The sequence below is a fragment of the Megalobrama amblycephala genome, linkage group LG12, assembly GCF_018812025.1.
Source record: "Megalobrama amblycephala isolate DHTTF-2021 linkage group LG12, ASM1881202v1, whole genome shotgun sequence".
NCBI lineage: Eukaryota > Metazoa > Chordata > Actinopteri > Cypriniformes > Xenocyprididae > Megalobrama > Megalobrama amblycephala.
In genome coordinates this window covers 21,420,926-21,441,002 of record NC_063055.1, presented here as the reverse complement: position 1 = coordinate 21,441,002, position 20,077 = coordinate 21,420,926, and the positions used below count along the sequence as shown (strand labels likewise).

Genomic DNA, 20,077 nt, shown 5'->3' with positions numbered 1-20,077 from the left:
CAGCAGTGACCAGACCATATATGAGCAGGAACAAAACTCATTATATAACTTTATAAACTTTTAATTTATTTTATAGACTATTATTTTATTTTATATTTGTCAGCCAGTATTTTTCTGCAGGTTATATTGATACGCCCAGTAGGGGGAAACAAGTGGGTCTTTATGAGTGAGTCAATGAATCATTCACTCAACCGATTAATTCATCCACAAACACTGATTCATTCATGAACAAAACACCGCTATTGTGTATTGCTCGGAGACACGTGACATTGTGGCTTTTTTAAACAATTTTCGTTGGCGAGCAAAAAAAAAGGTGAAAAAAGAGCTCAATATTAACTACATGTATATTTAACGATTGTATATTCAGCAGTCTTCGCTAGTCTGATATTGCTTAAATATTTAATGTAAACGGTATATTACATTTACATTTAAATAGTTAATGTAATCAGTAAATTATTTGGCCAAGTGTGATATAGCTTAAAGAACAAGCTATAAAATGATTTGCGGCTTTCCTTCCAAAGAGTCTCCAGACATGAAGTGCTCATCCCGGGAGATTCCTCCTCTTGGGCTGTTGTGCTCGATCACACGCTGCGGGCTTATATGAATCCTAACATTGTATTTTTCCCAGCCTGCTTCCCAAGTCCCAAGAGATTCCAGGTTAAAAGGCTGCACTAGTTTATCTCAAGAGATTTCTAGAGTAGTGTAGTATTTTTCTGAACTGAGCTCAACATATATGTAGATATCACATATAGATCTAGGAACAGTGTCAAACCAAACGCAGACAGAAATACTGTTATGGATAAAAAAAAAAAAAAAAAAAAACAATGGTGGCTTTACTTCAAGCTTATCTGATTCAGATCGAATCATTTGCAGGCAGACTACTGTTTTACTCATTCGATTTGAACTGAATCACGGCATCGTTCATCAGGCACTCAAAAACTGCTGTCACTCCTGACAGATTTTACACAGAAATACGTTTACAGTAGTCCAGCTCGAGTTACTGCAAACAAAAGCTCATTGTGTGCTGACACTAAAGGATGTTAAATGAACCGTGTTCCTCATCTGAAAATGCAGTATTCACACCCATCCTCCTAATAAACTCTGATTATGACTCCTGAGCTCGACTCCATTTCTGCCAGTGGAGCTTTTGGATCTTCCTATCAACAATAGCAGTTTGTTCCTCAGACATACACTATTTGTGCTGCAGTAACTATATCTGCTCTATATGCCTCAATTTGGAATACTGTAGGAGTGCAGTGAGTGAATATATATATATATAAAAACATGATAACCTTTGGCATACATTTAGCTTTTATTGAGCTAAGCAAACAGGATGATTGGTCTAATCTTTGACATAAAGCTCGTAGAGGGCTTCATATCCCATCTAAAGTTGTGGAAAATACCTGTTAATGAAGCTGATAATGTTTACACACCGATAACATTTTTTTTCCTGAAAAGCAGTGTTGGGTATAACTGGAATCTGAGCTTATGACTGCTTAAGCTTATGTTGTCATGGAGAAGTTGCTGTTTGTGTCTCAACGGCTGTTATTCTGGCCAGAGATTCTGGATTGTGTATCAGCAATGGTGTTATAAAACAGTGGTTCTCAACCAGGGGCCTGGGGCCCACTAGGGGGCCTCAGCAAACTTCAAAGGGAAAAAAAAAAGTTATGTAAACTAATAAAACTGTAAAATGCCATTGGGAATTTTTTTTTTAATAATAATAATAATAATAATAATGAATAGCCTACCATTCACAAATTTGGGGATCAGTATGATTTTTAAAAGGTTTTAAAAAAAGTCTTTTATGCTCACCATGGCTACATTTATTTGAACAATAATACAGCAAAAACGGTAATACTGTGAAATTGTGAAAAAACTGTTTTCTATTTTAATATATTTTAGTATGTTATTTATTATTCCTGTGATGCAAAGCTTAATTTTAAGCATCATTACTTCAGTCTTGTCACATGATCCTTCAGAAATCATTCTAATATCCTGATTTGATGCTCAAAACAGTTTCATATTTTTATGGAAACTTAATATTTTTGTGGAAACCGTGATAGCCTACATTTTTCAGGATTCGTTGATGAATAGAATGTTCAAAAGAACAGCATTTAATTGAATTTATTTTCTTTTGTGAAGGCATATAGGTCTGTCTATACAGAAAATGACTTTCATTTAATAATGTGTTATTAATTCCATTTAGAAATTTCCTCTTATTTAATAATGTGTTCTTTTAGACATCAAATAACTATATCATGATGAAGAAAGCACCAATCCTGTCATTGTATGTGAATCATGACCACTCATGACAACACAACCAGACTTTTTTTTTTTTTCAGAGATAATTGAGAACACAAGTAAAACAATCAGATTGTTTTTTTTGGATCATCTCACATCACACAGTTGCACTCAAGGTTCATGCAGTTAGAGTACATGAACAAAATTGCAATAGACATTTAAATTAATGAAGTTTGCTAACCTATTGGTCCTTCAAGACTCATTTCTTATGGCATAACTTTTTTCCCAAGTTAATACCGAAATAGAACTGTGTTGTTCTGTTACTGTTATGTTTAAAGTCATGGGAAAAAGACTATAGATCTACTCCACACTCAACTAGACATGTCCCGGAGAAGTACTTCAAAGAATCAAAGAACCTGTCTGTCTGTGTACTAACTCCATGGAGACAAATCAGACTGGTCTGCTTCATAAAAAGAACCCTTTCTCTCTTCTCCCTTCAAGGGGGTGAGAGAGAGAGAGAGAGAGAGAGAGAGAGGCAGAAAAAGAGAGTGAGTATAGAGTGAATAATGTAACCGGGTAATATGGTGCTGTTTATGTAATGCAGATTCTAGGCCAGGAGGGGAGTTCATCCATAGTTCAGTGGTGGCACAGCAGGATAAAATTCTGATCAAATTGAGTCTAGTCTGCCCATTATATTCAGTACTTTAGAACTCTTCAGCATTCCTCATAAACCAGGGCTTTGTCTCTAGGTATGGCTGTAGTCAACAACATTTAACTGTCTTTTATTTTCCTACTGTGAGAACAGACACGTTCATTATGCAGCCTGAAAGAGTAGTGAGCAGTTTAGCACTTCACATCTTAAGACCGAGATGTTCATTACCGTCATATTTGGTGGTAAGTGCAGGATTTATATGCAGCATTTATATATATTTCATTAATATTTTTTTTTTTTTCTCCCATATTTTTGAAAGAAGTCTCATGTTCACCTAGGCTGCATTTATTTAATAATAAAAAATACAGGAAAACGGGAATATGAAATATTATTAAAATGTAAAATAATTGTTTTCTATTTTAAATATATTTTTGCCTGTGATGGTAAAGCAGAATTTTCTTCAGTGTCACATGATCCATCAGAAATCACTGATTTGGTGCTTAAGGAACATTTCTTATTGTTATCAATGTGGAAAACTGTTGTGCTGCTTAACATTTTTGGAAACCATGTTACATTTTTCTGTACAGATTCTTTATTAACCAATAGAAAGCATTTATTTGAAATAGAAATCACTTGTAACATTACAAATGTCTTTACTGTCACTTTTGGTCAATTTAATGCATCCTTGCTATATATTATAGTTTGAATGTTTTCAAATATATATTTCTTACAGAGGGAAGAGAAGAGATATTGAACCTAAATTGCAAGATTATAAACTTCATCCACTGTATAAAAGAAAAATGCAATCTGGATCCCCAAGGTAAATCAAAGTACGCTTCAGCTTTGGTCAAAAATGAGTTGACAGGGAAGATGAATTCAGGTACTTTAAAGTTTAGTGTGAGAACAATTTCAAAGCTTAAATTAGATTCTTACATGTTTTGAAGTATATATAAGTTGTGTCTGCCAGTGTAAAACCCACTACCATGATCCAAGGGGGTTGCTAAGGTATCCCTAGTGGTTGTTAAGGCTAATTCGCACTGCATTGACGGACTCCATCCAGTGGCAACAGACACTTTGTTGGGTTTTGTCGGATCAGTGTGTTCTCCCTGTTGCCGTTTGTCAGGTCATGGAATGCATGAGAAGTGACGTACTGTAATCTGGTGATTGTCAGCGTTAGTCTGCATCTGTTGATACAGTGTTAGTTGGCCTTTAGATATGCAGTTTCTAGTGTGTTCTGATTGGTTGCTTTCTGGCCTAAAAAAACAAGTGAAGTTTTATTCGGCAACACTCCAAGCAACACTAAAAATCAGAAACTCGCTCGAAAAGCTTACTAACTGTTGATTTGAAGATAAACAGACTCATCTGTGTAGGAGATCTAAAAAAGAACTGTTCTCTGTAGAGACTGTGGACTTGATGGACAGGACGGGAGAGCTGGTGAACTTGGCAGAGAGAGCGCAGAGCACAGACCTCGTCAGCAGTTTGCTGAAGGAGAGAGAGAGCTATATTCCATTACGTGTGTCAAGTGAGTTTCCCCTTATACCACTTCAAGTACATCAGATACCAAAACAACTGTGAGAAAAATCAGTCAAAACACTGTATGTTCTCTTGTGCAGGAGGTGAAAGCGGTGAAGGTCCTAAGTATTCTGCAGTGTATGACTTTGGCACAAGTTACCCTGAGCTAGCAGGCAATGCTTCTATTTCATTCATCTAATTTAGTATAATGGTGTATGGAGAATTTAATATCAAGAAAAACACTAATTGCTTCCTCTTTCCTTTGGGTTGTTCCAACAAAATTGACGTTTACTAATCGCAGCAGTTTTCACAACGTGTTGAAATATTGTTACTGTTAACATGGTACATTTTTGTTAGGGATATTAGACAAAATGTCTTTATTTTGTACTTGTTGGCTCTCTGTGCAATGTAATCTTTCTTTCTGCTAAATTTAGAGATTCTGAGAAAACTGTCGAATCCTTCAAAGGAGAGGGACAGAAAGGGTGGAGCATCTAAAAGGGGAGGAGTCAGTCAAAACCGCATCAAAGCTGCTATCAACTTTAAGAAAGCCATCACAACACCTCGGAGCTGAAACAGTGATCTTTTACACTGTTGTCAAAATTTTACTTAAATATATTGTGCTACTCTTCTGTTATATCATTTCTATCAGTATGAAGAATACATTTTGTTTGTGTATATTCAAAACAATATTCATATTCAAAAATTGTTCAAAAGTTTGGAGTCAGTAAGTTTTTTTTTTAAAGAAATTATTACTTTTATTTGGCAAAGTGATCAAAAGTGACAGAAGGACATTTATAATGTTACAAAAGATTTCTATTTTAAATAAATGCTGTTCTATTCATCAAAGAATCCTGAAAAAACGTCTCACCGTTTCCACAAAAATATTAAGCAGCACTGTTTTCAACATTGATGATAATAAAAAATGATTCTTGAACACCAAATCAGCATATCAGAGTCATTTCTGAAGGATCATGTGACACTGAAGACTGAATGGGTATCTACAGGTCCGAAAAATGGGCGTGCTAAAAGGTTTTTTTTACAATTGGTCGCGAAAGCTGCCTGTTAGGGTATGGGGTATAAGGTTAGGGGTTAGTTTCTGTTGTAGCATTTTGTACCTTTTGGCAGGCCCATATACGACCCGCAGCAATCCTGGTCTCGAAAATTCAGCTTTGCCATCACAGGAATAAATTTTAAAATATTTAAAAATTATAGTCATTTCAGTGTATACATTACATTTATTGTATTTGTAATTTTATACCTTAATTGGATATAGCTACAGATTTGTTTATGTTAAAAAAGTCCTTTAAGTGCTCACCATTTCTTTTTCAGCATCGTTTTATTTTAATTGATCATGTGACTTTAAAAAAAAAAAAAAAAAAAAAGGTTTATACAATTTCAACGTAATCTCTTAATGTAATAATTTGTAATAAATTCTAATAAATGTCCTCCTGGGACCCAGAAAAAAAGTTTTTTGAATTTAGTATTTTTTCACGTCATTACATTGTTTAGAGCATAAGAAACAAATTAAGAAAAAAAACATTTTTGAAAAATTATATTTTATTCATATGTTATGCTGTGTCCTTTGTAGTAGACACCAGGACTAAGGGAAAACAATGGGATTTTTATTATTATTAATATTATTCACCAATAATTTTTTAGGCTTCAGGATTTTTTAAACCAAACTTTGTTTAAAGATGATTCTCAACTATGTTATGAAAGATATAATGGAATTAATTGATATACCATTTTACTTAATGCAATATGTGGGTAAAATAGCCATACATGGGTTTTCCCATTCAATGCAATATATCTACACTGTATCTAACTTTGCATATTAATGTGTTCTTGGAGCAACATGTAATGAAAAAAGAAGTGTAATGATGGGAGTAATAAGTGGCAACATTTTCATAATCATATCTAATAATTAATAGGAATATATTGATATATAATTTCTTTCACTACTCACTTGTTGTGTCTCCCAAAATGCCTGATAAACATGATTTAGTGTCCTCTACAGTGGACATGTATGAAATCAATGCCCTGTTTTGTAAAAGAAAGTCATATTTTGATTAGATACCCCATAATATTTTCCTGAGATGTTGATTTATATCAAATGATAATGATATTTCCATAAGAGTGCTAAGTTTTGATCATTAAATTAATGTCAGTCATTTTTAAAGACCAAGGAGAAGATGTCATGGTGAAACCTCCAAAAATTTGATATCTCTGCAATGCCCTGAACGTGCTCTTTACAGGCCTCCTGAGTTAAAACTATGACATATGATCACTAAAATCACTAAAATATAATGTTCACTACAGATGTCAAAAATCTATTCCTGGGTCCCAGGAGGATATAGTTTTAACCCTTGTGCATCAAAAAAAAGTTATACATAGGTGCAAAATGGACAAAAATGTCCATGTCGAAAAAGTGTCATAAAAATATGATTTATTAATATTATTTTCCACTTTCACTGATGGCAATTTTTTAACCAGCATCTGATCTATCCATAGATACCAAACATTAATTAATTTTAAGAACTGTAACCCTTTAAATGCTGGTTTGTTTACATAATGCCATAGGTGTTTTTTATGAAAAAATTAAAAATAGTTTATTTTCATAAACTATATGCTAAGCAGAATTTTTTTTTCTTTGCTTATTAGATTCTTGGGTGTGTCAATGAAGAACAACAACATTAATTTTGAGGCATTTATATTTTTTATGTAGTGTCAGATTTTTTACAAAAACTAACACTTAGGTCCATAATGGACAAAAATGTCTATGCCAAAAAATATTAATTAAATTTTGATTAAAAAATATTATCATAGAAATATTATATATTCATATTTTTTTCCACTTTCACTGACTGTTTTTTTTTTATCAGCATCTCTTCTATTCATAATTACCAAACATTCATTCATTTTCAGAATTTTAACGCTTTACAAATCGGTTTCTTTACATCCTCAGCTTCTAATGCACCTGTGTGCTCACCGTTAGTGGGCAACACTAGCTTCAGAGCTTCCTCTGCTGAGTAACGTCTCTTCATCTTGCAAACAATGAAATGATCAACCCCTCAAGCACCACATATTTATAGGTTTGGCTGTGAGGACACCTGTGTGAACTCAAACTTTGTATAAAATCTACCAGACTAAACAATCTGCATTTTCTTGTGGTGAAAACTAAAACAATGTGTTTAGGGGCTTCTGAACTTCAAGCATACCTTTTATCTCTGTACAAAAACAATAACAAGTGAAAAAGTGCAATCAAGTGTTAAGATGCGTGTTTGGTCGAAAAGAAAAACCTCAAAGCTCATTAACCTTCTTTGACCTTTTTCATAGTTTTCACATGGCCCTATGACCCTGCCAAGGGTGTGACTCATACATGGAGTGGGATTTTTGATTGCCAGTACAATATAATTTATTTCAAACTAATTACACACATTAAATTTTCAGTAAACACATGCAAACTACACTCTGACATCCTTACCAACATACCCACACAATTATAGCTGTATTATTTTTCCAATTGACTCTATAAGCAGAAAACACAAATAAAGCAAGTCTTTTATATGCCAAATTTGAAAATATGGGACAATCTAGTAAAAAATGGTAAAGATGTAAAATTTGAAGCCTTGCCGATAGAATGAATGCCTATTTGCAAATATTGTATCATTTTATTGTCAAATGGCCCTGGGTTAAACAATTGCAGTTTTAATGGGTTTCAATGTGGACATTTTTGTCCTTAAGGTCCTGAGTGTGAGCATTTTTTGTACGGAGGGTAAAATTGATTTTTTGAAGGAAATGAGGGTAAAATATTAAAATTTCAATAAAAATAAACACCTGAGCCAAAATTCATGTAGTTGGCATTAACAAAGGCACACTTAAAACAAAACTGAAATGGACAAAAATGTCCATAAGTTTGCACAAGGGTTAAAGAATTAGGGCTGTAGCATGTCAGCACAGCTGCAGAAATTGCTTGAAACTAATAATGCATACACGTCAGGGGCTTGTGATCTATGGTTGTGATTCATGACAGGTGAGCGCGCGTCAGTCTTTGTTTCAGCGCCGCCAGCCAAAGCGCGAGCGCAGATCTGAATTTAGCAGTTGATGACGTGCCGCACAGAACATTCTAATCACACCTTTGAGTCTTATCGAATGTAAAAGAAATATTAATAATTTTCATCTTTTGGAAGCTGCATTCAAAATCCATTTGGCTCAAAAATCTGAGGGGGCACGTACCCTCGGTTTAAAAGGGCATGACGCCTCTGACCTGGACCCTCTGCCGTGAACCGGTTGCATAAGAGCTGGACATGGGCTAGTTAAATAGTAATGTAAAGCGAGGTGAATTCACACTCTCTGCAAACTGAGCACGAGGACGACAGCTCAAAATGTCTGGAAATGACTTTGAATCGCTAGAGAAGATTTTGGAGGCACATGTACCTGAGGCAGAACTCAGAAACGTCAGAACACTGCTGTTCGGAAGAGAGCTGAAGTAAGTCACAAACGCACTTTCACTACTAAACGCAGACTACACGTCCCAGAATTCAGTTGACGTGCGATGACGGCTGACTTTAATTTTATATGGATATACCTAGCCTACTGTATAATGAAACTAGCCTTCATCTGAAAAACGTTAGATAAACCGGTTCAAACACTCAGAGCATGTGTCCAAATGTAAGATGCTCTCGTCTAGAAGTTAATGCCAAAGAGCGAAAGCTAAAAGTTGTTGTTTTTTTTTAGTGTCGTTGGTTCTACACTAGATGTTCATACAGTGAGTAAAGGTTGAAACTGAGTAAATGATTCATGGTGGACTTTGGCCACAAAAAAGGGTCTCGGGGCTTGACGATGACGCCATCGATATGAATTTGACGTAAACTCTGACATGCTCTGATTTTATCTGACTTTGGCGCTCTCAGAGATGTGGCCTACTATAAAGTGAAACTATGTTTAACGTTTTCAGATGTTTCATTTTCGCATTAAATAAATAAATAATAAAAAAACCATTTTGACATAGCCTAATAATGTTGAACATTAGGCCTACACATAGTTTGTTTGTTCCAGCTAACAAATTAGTATTTTCCGTATTGTGTAACTGTGAAACGTTTAGGTTTTTGCTCATGAATTAACCCATTTGTGCCCAAATTTTTCTAAATGAATTCATGCATATTGTCCTATTAATAGTATCATATGTGAACATGTTCTGCATTTATTTTCCCCAGGTTTTTGTTTTTATTTTTCTTAAAAAACGTGTTTGAATGTGCAGCAACTATAGTTGCCGGTGGGCAAATATGTTGTAGGCCTATGCACCCCTCAATGTAAAATTTGAATAGGAGGATAAAATTATGCATCTAACTCAAAATAACCACTTTCAACAGATCAAGAGATCAATCAAAGTTGAAGAACATTCTATGTGAACCCCAAAAAGCTGCATTTGGCTTATAATCTCTTGAATATGAAAACACATCAAACAACAAATCTGTTTGTCTTAAAGTGGTAGAACATAGTGCAGAACAAAGTGCAGCCATTAAGTTGCTCCAACAGAGCACCGTGAATCAAAAAAGTTAATTTACATTGTTCATTAGAAAAAATGACTCCTATATGTGACCCTGGACCACAAACCCAGTCAGAAGCTGCACGGGTATATTTGTAGCTATAGCCAACAATACATTGTATGAGTCAAAATTACAGATTTTTTTTTTTCTTTTATGGCAAAAATCATTAGGATATTAAGTAAAGATCATGTTCCATGAAGATATTTTGTACATTTTCTATTGTAAATGTATAAAAAATTATTTTTGTGAGTGGATATACATTGTTAAGGACTTCATTTGGACAACTTTAAAGGCGATTTTCTCAATATTTTGACTTTTTTCACCTTCAGATTCCAAATTTTCAAATAGTTGTATCTTGGCCAAATGTCCTATCCTAACAAACCATACATCAGTGGAAAGCTTCTATATATTCAGCTTTCAGATGATGTATAAATCTCAATTTAAAAAAAATTTACCCTTATGACTGGTTTTGTAGTCTAGGGTCACATATAACAAACAAACAAAAAATAAATAAATTAAAAAATAAATAAATAAACAAATAACAATATATAATATATAACAATATACAATATTATGAAAGCAAAAGGCACTAAACAAGACCAGTAACCTTGATTTATTAACCCATTAAACACAGTATACCCCATTTCCCCATAATATATGTGTAACTATAGTTGCCGCTTGGACTTTTGACTAAGTATACAAAAAACTATAGATCTCTTGAAGATTTGTTTTGTTTGGATGATTCTAGAGACCCTCATAATTATAGATATATATATGTCAACAAAAAATACTTCATATTAACATGAAAATTACTTTTCTTTGGGAGGGTTTGCCTTCACTATGCTTCCTTTCTTGAAATCCTTTATTTGGTAGTTTTCTTGCATGTCATTGAGACATAAAACATGGAAAACATCTAGAAAAATATTAAAAAAAAGGAAAATGACAACAATACTCTGTGGCAACTATAGTTGCCGGTGGGCTAAAATGGGTTAAAAGAAAGTTTCTCCAAAATCTTGTAAAATTTGATATTTAACAAATAAGAGAAATACAGTTTAAAATCTACATTGCACCATAATTGTTTGGTGGCTCTTTGCACATTCTCCACACTTTGGTCCCTCATTTTCATATTGAAAAGAAAAACATCTTTTGAAGGACAGAGGACCACAGTGCAAAATGTATCATGCATTTATTGACCATTACAACCATATCTGCTCTTCCCTTTTCTTTGAATTTTCATAATGTGTAGCAGTTAATCAGCCTTGTAATAAATGCATTTCAGGAAGCTCAGCCTTCCCCAGAGTGCAATAGAAGCTGCAGCGGAGCAAGATTTTGATCTGAAGGGTTATGTGTTTGAGGCTTCTCCAGAACAGCTCAGACCACCCAGAACTGTCCGCGTGGGACTCATTCAGAACAAGATAGTGCTTCCCACTGATGCTCCTGTGCTTGAGCAGGTGAGAGAATGAAGTACACACTACATATAATGGCCAGAGAGGTGGCACATTTTGGCTTTGGCAGCCCCTGCCAAAATCAATTACAGGCTACAACAAAGTTAATCTATCATTATTAATTTGAATTTGTCACACCCCAGGCTTTGTATTCTTATTCTGCTTTCACAGATCACAGCTCTGCACAAGCGTGTGGGGGAGATGGTAGAGGTGGCGGCCATGTGTGGGGTCAATATCGTATGCTTCCAGGAAGCCTGGAGTGAGTACACAAACGCACAACACACACACACACACACACACACACACACACACATACACGGACAACTACCTCCCTTTCTGTTGAATCCACGACTGTCTCAAAGATGCAGTTGGAATATGTACTGCTCACAGGTGTCATGTGAAATATATGGCATCTTTTTTGTTAAATACATTTATATTTATTTGTTGTTGTTTTTTTGGCCAAATTTGCTATTGCGGATTACTGTTGTTAATTAATCAGACAACACTTTGTACAATATTAATAAATAAGACATATTTCACAATATATTTTTATATTTTCTAATTGCTGGAATGTATTTTGCTTCTTTTACTTCACTACTTCTTAAATCAGCAATAAAGTAATTTCAAAAACACGCTGAAACACATTCATAGTTGACAAAAAATGACTTTTTTTAAAACCTCATTTTAGGTTTGAATGTACAGTATATTATTATTTATATTTAAATGTATACATTTCAATATATATATATATATATATATATATATATATATATATATATATATATATATATATATATATATATATATATATATATATATATATATGCATCTCAATAAATTTGAATATCATGAAAAAGTGTTTTTTTTCTGTAATTTAATTAAAAAAATATATAAATAAAAAAACTTAAATATATTCTAGATTTATTAGACATAAAGTATAATATTTCCAGACTTTTTTGTTTTCATTTCAAAATCAAAAAATCTGTATCTCAAATTATTAGACTATTTAATTTCAAGTTCTATTAAATTACCATTCTCAGGGTATAAATACTGGGATTAGGTCAGTAATCACAACAGCAGTCATGGGGAAGTCTGCTGACTTGACAGTTGTCCAGAAGACGATCATCAAGACCCTCTACAATGAGGGTAAGCCACAGAGGGTCATTGCTGAAAGAGCTGGCTGTTCGCAGAGTGCTTTGCCAAAACATATTCATGGAAAGTTGACTGGAAGGAAAAAGTGTGGTAGGAAAAGGTGTACAAGTGAAAGGAATGACCGCAGGCTTGAGAAGATTGTCAGGCGAAGCCGATTAAAGAACTTAGGAGAGCTTCAAAAGGAGTGGACTGAAGCTGGAGTCAGTGCATCAAGAGCCACCACTCACAGACTTCTTCAGGAAATGGGCTACGACTGTCACATTTTATGTACCAAGCCACTTCTGAACCAAAAACAACGTCAGAAGCGTCTTAGAGTGGAGAGGCACAGAAACCATGTTGCTTGAAGTCCAGTGTGAAGTTTCCACAGTCAGTGATAATTTGGGCTGCCATGTCATCTGCTGATGTTGGTCCACCGTGTTTTCTGAAGTTTCAACGCAGCCATCTACCAGGAAATTTTAGAGCACTTCATGCTTCCTTCTGCTGACAAGCTTTATGGAGATGCTGATTTCATTTTCCAACAGGACTTGGCACCTGCCCACACTGCCAAAGGTACCAAAAGCTGGTTCAATCACCACGGTGTTACTGTGCTTGATTGGCCAGCAAACTTGCCTGACCCGAACCTAGACTATTGTCAAGAGGAAGATGAGAGACACCAGACCCAGCAATGCAGATGACCTGAAGGCCGCTATCAAAGCAACCTGGGCTTCAATTACACCTGAGCAGTGCCACAGGCTGATCGCCTCCATTCCACGCCGCATTGATGCAGTAATTCATGCAAAAGGAGGCCCTACCAAGTATTGAGCGCATAGAAATGAACATACTTTTCAGAAGCCTGACATTTCTGTTTAAAATATCCTCCTTTTTTATTGATCTTATGAAGTATTCTAATTTATTGAGATAGTGAATTGGTGGGTTTTTGTTAAATGTGAGCCAAAATCATCACAATTAAAAGAACCAAAGACTTAAAGTACTTCAGTCTGTGTGCACTGAATTTATTTAATACACGAGTTCCAAAATTTGAGTTGAGTACTGAAATAAATGAACTTTTCCATTACATTCTAATTTATTGAGATGTACCTGTATATAATATACAGTCAAACCAAAATGTATAATATATATATATATATATATATATATATATATATATATATATATATATCATATTTATTAATAATAATTAATTATAATTAATAATCATTATTAATCTTTCAGCTTTTTGGAGTACACTTCAATAGTAATCATTTTTTAAAAATACAAAAATTCCATGTAGTCTTTCAATCGATGTTTAAGTTTAAGATGATAAAATCTACATGTATGATAGTTAATAAATTAATTTAAAACTATTTTACAAATAATTTTAGATGAAATATACGTTGTCACACTGCAGGATACTATTCGACACATGACCAACTATCCAGGTTCAGTCAGAAATATACATTTTTTTATTCTATTGCTATCTATAAACCATTTCCTGTTGTCCTCAAGGCAATTTACTGGGCTTATTAATGAACAGAGCGTATAGGATCGGAAGGCTTCTTGACCTTCAGTGATGTAACATGCCCGTGAAGACATCAGCAGAATCTGGTTTACATCAGCAGAGCGCAGCAGGGCCGTAGTGACGAGGTTTAAGCTGCGCTCACAGTTTGTCTGTTTGTGTTGGCCGTGGCGTGCTGTAGGGATGCATGCTGATGAAAGGGAGTCTCATGCTCCAATTATAAACTTTCTAGGCATCCCAAAGGTCATTCAGTCCCTTTGGGTCCTAATAGGTCCCGTTGCCCAGGTTTGAACCCCCTTAACCACCACCCCATGTAAACCTTTGACCCCTGGGCTCTGATTTCCTGTGTTTCCATGCAAATCTATGAAGTATGTTTGCTTTGTTAGTAGTCATTTAAAAATGCCATGTAAACAATGATCATTTCATCCTGCTCTAAACAAAACAACAATGAAAAACAAGACCATAAATTTGTCCACTGTACTTCTTATCCTCCCTCTTTGCAAGAAAAACAAAATTTTATTGGACACCAAGGAGAGTTAATTCCAACAGATTAAACTCTCATAAATAAAAATCATTCCTCGTAATAATGAAATCTTTTAGGGGGGAAAAAAAGCATCATTTTCTCTCCTGTCTCCTCTCCACCCATAGCAATGCCTTTTGCGTTTTGCACACGAGAGAGGGAGCCCTGGACAGAGTTTGCCGAATCGGCAGAGGACGGGCTCACCACACGCTTTTGTATTCAGGTAAGAATTGAATAAATGGATGTCTTCATGTAAAAAGTTACACTCATCTTGATCTTTAGCTATACAGTCAAATATTTAACCTCAGTCCCCAAGCTGATTATTTGTTCACTCCTCAAACTCAAGACGAGGCTGTATTTCTATAAGCATGGACTGAATCCTTTTATTCCCTTGTGCCAATTGCGAAGGGAGTTAGTTTTATATAGGGCATGTTTTTTTTTTTACTGGTATGGTGCTGTGCAGCTGCTTTGAGGCTGGTGATTTGTTAATGGAAGTAGCAGGAGGTTAAACCCACAGAGGGGATGGGGACGTACTGACCACAGCAAGAGCCACAGACGATGAGCACTGCCGCACGTAACTGTGGAATCTTCTGACACTGAACTCTGAGGAATGAAGTGGCCTTTGACTGTTTACAGAGGAACCGCATCTATCCATTCGCAAATATGTCCTAAGATGACATTTCTAGCACCATTCAGTGCTGTGTTATTATAAGTATTTTTTTGGTCTTTTTGTACACTTTCCTGATAATATTGTTCAATTGGATTTTTTCATCATGCAGATTCTTCAAGATCACTAGTGGTTATGGCAAAAATTGAGAAAGATTTTTGTCCGGGTTTATGAATTTATTAAAAAATACATTAAAGGTGCCCTAGATTATGTTTTTAAAAGATGTAATATAAGTCTAAGGTGCCCCCTGAATGTGTCTGTGAAGTTTCAGATCAAAATACCCCATAGATTTTTTTTTAATTAATTTTTTTAACTGCCTATTTTGGGGCATCATTATAAACGTGCCGATTTTATGCTGCGGCCCCTTTAAATCCCGTGGTCCACGCCCACAGAGCTCGCGCTTGCCTTGAACAGTGCCTTAACAAAGTTTACACAGCTAATATAACCCTCAAAATGGATCTTTACAAAGTGTTCGTCATGCATGCGGCATACATGCGTCGGATTATGTGAGTATTGTATACTGTTATATTGTTTACTTCTGATTTTGAATGAGTTTGATAGTGCTCCGTGGCTAACGGCTAATGCTACACTGTTGGAGAGATTTATAAAGAATGAAGTTGTGTTTATGCATTATACAGACTGCAAGTGTTTAAAAATGAAAATAGCGACGGCTCTCTTGTCTCCGTGAATACAGTAATAACCAATGGTAACTTTAACCACATTTAACAGTACATTAAAAACATGCTAACGAAACATTTAGAAAGACAATTTACAAATATCACTAAAAATATCATGTAATCATGGATCATGTCAGTTATTATTGCTCCATCTGCCATTTTTCGCTATTGTTCTTGCTTGCTTACCTAGTCTGATGATTTGGTTGTGCACATCCAGACGTTAATACTGGCTGCCCTTGTCTAATGCCTTTTATAATGTTGGGAACGTGGGCTGGCATTATGCAAATATTGGGGGCGTACACCCCGACTGTTACGTAACAGTCGGTGTTATGTTGAGATTCGCATGTTCTTCTGAGGTCTTTTAAACAAATGAGATTTATACAAGAAGGAGGAAACAATGGAGTTTGAGACTCACTGTGTGTCATTTCCATGTACTGAACTCTTGTTATTTAACTATGCCAAGATAAATTCAATTTTTCATTCGAGGGCACCTTTAAAAATACAGTTTGATCATAAAATGACTCTCTCTTCTACAATGAGAATGTTTTTAATTTCTTAATTTTAAAAATAAAATGAATTGGATTAATATTAAATAAACAATATTGAAACTCTTCAACAGTAATGTATGTTTTTAATTTCTCTATTAAATTAATTTTGTTAATTAATTTCAGCAAGGTAATACAACTGTCCTGATATCATATTGAAGAAAAAAGCCTCATTAAAATAATGAAATTCTTATAAAAAGAAAAATATATTATATTAAGTAATGTTTAATTTTTATACTAAAATATGAAATATTAAAATATTTTAACATTTTCCTAATATTTTCTTAATATTCACCCAAATCAAAGTCATGTGGTGTGACCAGCATGCAGAAACACGCAGAGATGACAATAAGTCTCTTAAAATATCAGATACTTTGACATTTTTAGGATAAGACAAAGTGATTTCATGTGGGAAAATGTCATGCGATCACTCTAATGCTAAAATTATTTGTGCCTGATTTTCATTTTGTAGCTGGCCAAAAAATACAACATGGTGGTGGTGTCTCCCATTTTGGAGAGAGATGAGATCCACGGCGGAACTTTGTGGAACACGGCAGTGGTGGTGTCCAATAATGGCAATGTTCTGGGCAAATCACGGAAGAATCACATTCCCCGTGTGGGAGACTTCAACGAGGTCGGTGTCACCCTCTGCATAACAGTCAAACAACTGTCAGTGTGACACAACACAGCTACAGTGACACTCTATATTTAGATCAATAGAGTGTCATCACATTAAGCTAACATGGGTTAATTAGGCTGTAAATTAAATATAAATGCAGTGCGGTCCAAAAGACCATTAGTGGAAATGCTTCTTTTTGCATTTTTAGAATTTATTTAAATAAAAAAAAATACAAATAATATTGTTATTGTATTAAAATATAGTAAAAGGAAAATATCAGAAGATATATTTGTTTTAAGCGGCATGCATGAATTCCACAAGTTTGTGTAAAACCTGAAGATCATGTTCTCCAACATTCTTGAGAATGATCCAAAGAGCATCTTGAGATTCAATAGAAAGAACATCTGATCATCTGCACAAAGATGTCACAAAATTACTTATTTAATTAGTAACCTATAAATAGTGAAGAATCTCTTATTTATTTTATGTTGTAACATTTCATTATTTATAATTTTTGAATTCCTATGCTCTTTTTATTTCCAGTTTTAACTGATTAAAAAATCCCAGATTTTCAGACCTTTACTGTACATCCAGTTATCAGTATTTTGTGCTGCTGCATGGGTAATGTATGTCTAAATCGTATTGGATAACTGAAAAGTTGTTCAATACAGCTAGCCACTATAGAAATTCTTCTTTTCAGAGATTTGTTCCAGCATGTTGGGTGTCATTTTTCACCTCCAGGTTAAACTAGTTTGTGTGCGTGTGTATCTGCACTACATGATCTGTGGCACTTTAAGTGGTTGAGAGTGGTTGATTTCTCCCCTGCTGTGCTGTTTATCAGTTGTTCCATGTTTTTCCTTTGATCCGTTCCACACTGATAATGCTCAATACAGGAAATGTGCCCACTCTCTTTTCCTGGAACACAACTGAACCTGTAGGAACCAGATGGCAGAGACAGCTCTATTCTATTGTTTTCAGTAAAATTAATGAGAATTTTGATGGCATGCTGGTCAACATCAGATACGTTTTAAAAGGTTTACACGTAAACTCTTCTAGGAAGTCCTGCTTAAGCCTGCATGGATTTTCATCCTGAATCATCTGCATTAATTTACACTAGCATCACAAACGGTGGCTACAATCCAAAATACAACATAAAGCTTTTTTTTTTGTAAGCTGTGGTCTTTTCATAAGCGGTTTGCACAGATATCACATGCACTGACAATTACTGTTAACACATAAGATTATCTTTCATGCTATCTTTACATAGTTGCTGACATAGTTTTACACATGTCCTAACACATGCCATCAATAGCATGAAGTTTAAAAAATGTGTGGCATTATTTTGTGATAATCTATAGCCGCCTTTCCATTATTTCTGACATTCTCATACGATTGCTACTTTTGCCCCCTAGTGGCAGTCACACAAAACTTCTTTGCGAATCAGCCATTATCCTGCTTAATCATGGTAAAATGAATAAATAGTGACTTTATGAATATATACAAATACAGCAAAAGACCAGCCATATGTCTGAAAGAAAAACAATAGATTTTCTAGGACTGATCAGCATAAATAATTATAAAACAATTATTTATTACAAAAGAACATTTTCAATGGCAATTCGAGACTGTGCTGTAGATATTCCTGCTGATATTGTTTTTATACAACAGTTCAGTAAAAAAGACATAATATTGAGTAGACTAATTTACTTTTCAGACACACTATTTAAAGTTAAATTATGTATTTTTCTACGCCTTCAAAAAAATGCACAAGAGAATCAACTGTGCATCTCTAAGAAATACACAGTAATAGATTTGTTTTTTTCCCCCCTGAATGAATCAGTTTTTGAACAAATCGGTACTTTACTCATAAAGGCAGTGACTGCGTCTAAATATTTATACTTCCCTATATAGACTGTTTTATGAGTGACAGGGAAGGAAATTAAAAGGTACCGAAGTTTATATCAACGAACACCTCACCAAGAAAAACGCTGATATCGCCAGGAAAGCACGCATACTCAGAAAACAAAACAAGATCCAAGCAACATGGGCAAGAAATTGTAAAATATTTATTAAACTACATGGGTCGACACCTGAGGCAGCGAAAGTGCTTTTCATTAGTGATATCACTGAGCTGGATAAGTTTGAAGAAGGAATGAATTTGAGAGCAACATAGGCCTATATAAGGTAACTGAATACAAACTGATCTGAACTTATCAAACACAATGACCATGACAAACTTGGACAGAAACTTATCTGTTAAATATGAACAACTGAACTTGGAAACTTTTAAATATACAGAACATAAACCACAAGATATTGAAAATGATATTGACCCAGATAATAACTTTTACATTGGTACTCACAACCTGTGTGAATATTACACAGTTGAGCAGTTTAAAAAATACATAAAAATGGATGGCACAATATCAATTATACATTTTAATAGTAGGAGCCTTATTGCAAACTTTTCAAAAATTAAACAGTGCCTAAAACAAGTGGAAAATAAATTCACAGTAATAGCAATAACAGAAACTTGGCTCACAGAAGAACATCATGATTTGGTTGAGATTGAGGGATACAAACTGTTTATCATCAATAGGAAACAATCAATAGGTGGGGGGGTTGCATTATATATTGACCAAAGATATCAATGTAAAATTGTTAATAAAATGTCTTTTGCTTTAGATACAATCATGGAATGCATTACAGTACAAATTGAAATGGAAAAATCTAAAAACATTTTAATTAGTTGCATTTATAGGAAACCGGGATCAAATATTGACATGTTTAATCGAACAAATAACAGAAATATTTAGTAATAGCAATAATAAAAAAATGGTTTTCATTTGCGGAGACTTCAATATTGATTTGCTCAACCCACAAGAACACAACAAAATTACAGAGTTTATTAATTTGATGTATAGTACCGGTTTGTATCCCTCAATCACTCGACCAACCAGGATTACAATAAATAGTGCCACATTAATTGATAACATATTTACC

The 20,077-nt window shown here is 34.5% G+C and overlaps 2 protein-coding genes across 2 annotated transcripts in view; both read left to right on the top strand.

The window, feature by feature from the left end:
- Positions 1-2,143: 2,143 nt before the first annotated feature.
- LOC125280010 (uncharacterized protein C22orf15) lies at positions 2,144-5,186 on the top strand. Its single transcript, XM_048210308.1, has 5 exons — positions 2,144-3,135; positions 3,627-3,713; positions 4,293-4,415; positions 4,507-4,578; positions 4,840-5,186. Exons 1-5 carry the CDS (start codon positions 3,111-3,113, stop codon positions 4,974-4,976), a joined length of 444 nt encoding a protein of 147 aa, XP_048066265.1. The 5' UTR covers positions 2,144-3,110; the 3' UTR covers positions 4,977-5,186.
- A 3,266-nt stretch (positions 5,187-8,452) lies between these two features.
- upb1 (ureidopropionase, beta) overlaps positions 8,453-20,077 on the top strand; it is a 23,072-nt gene continuing 11,447 nt past the window's right edge. Inside the window, exons 1-5 of the mRNA XM_048209633.1 lie at positions 8,453-8,894; positions 11,234-11,405; positions 11,571-11,658; positions 14,695-14,789; positions 16,928-17,089. Of these exons, the coding sequence (XP_048065590.1) occupies positions 8,791-8,894; positions 11,234-11,405; positions 11,571-11,658; positions 14,695-14,789; positions 16,928-17,089 (621 nt within the window). The 5' untranslated portion in view covers positions 8,453-8,790. The remainder of the gene's footprint in view (positions 8,895-11,233; positions 11,406-11,570; positions 11,659-14,694; positions 14,790-16,927; positions 17,090-20,077) is intronic.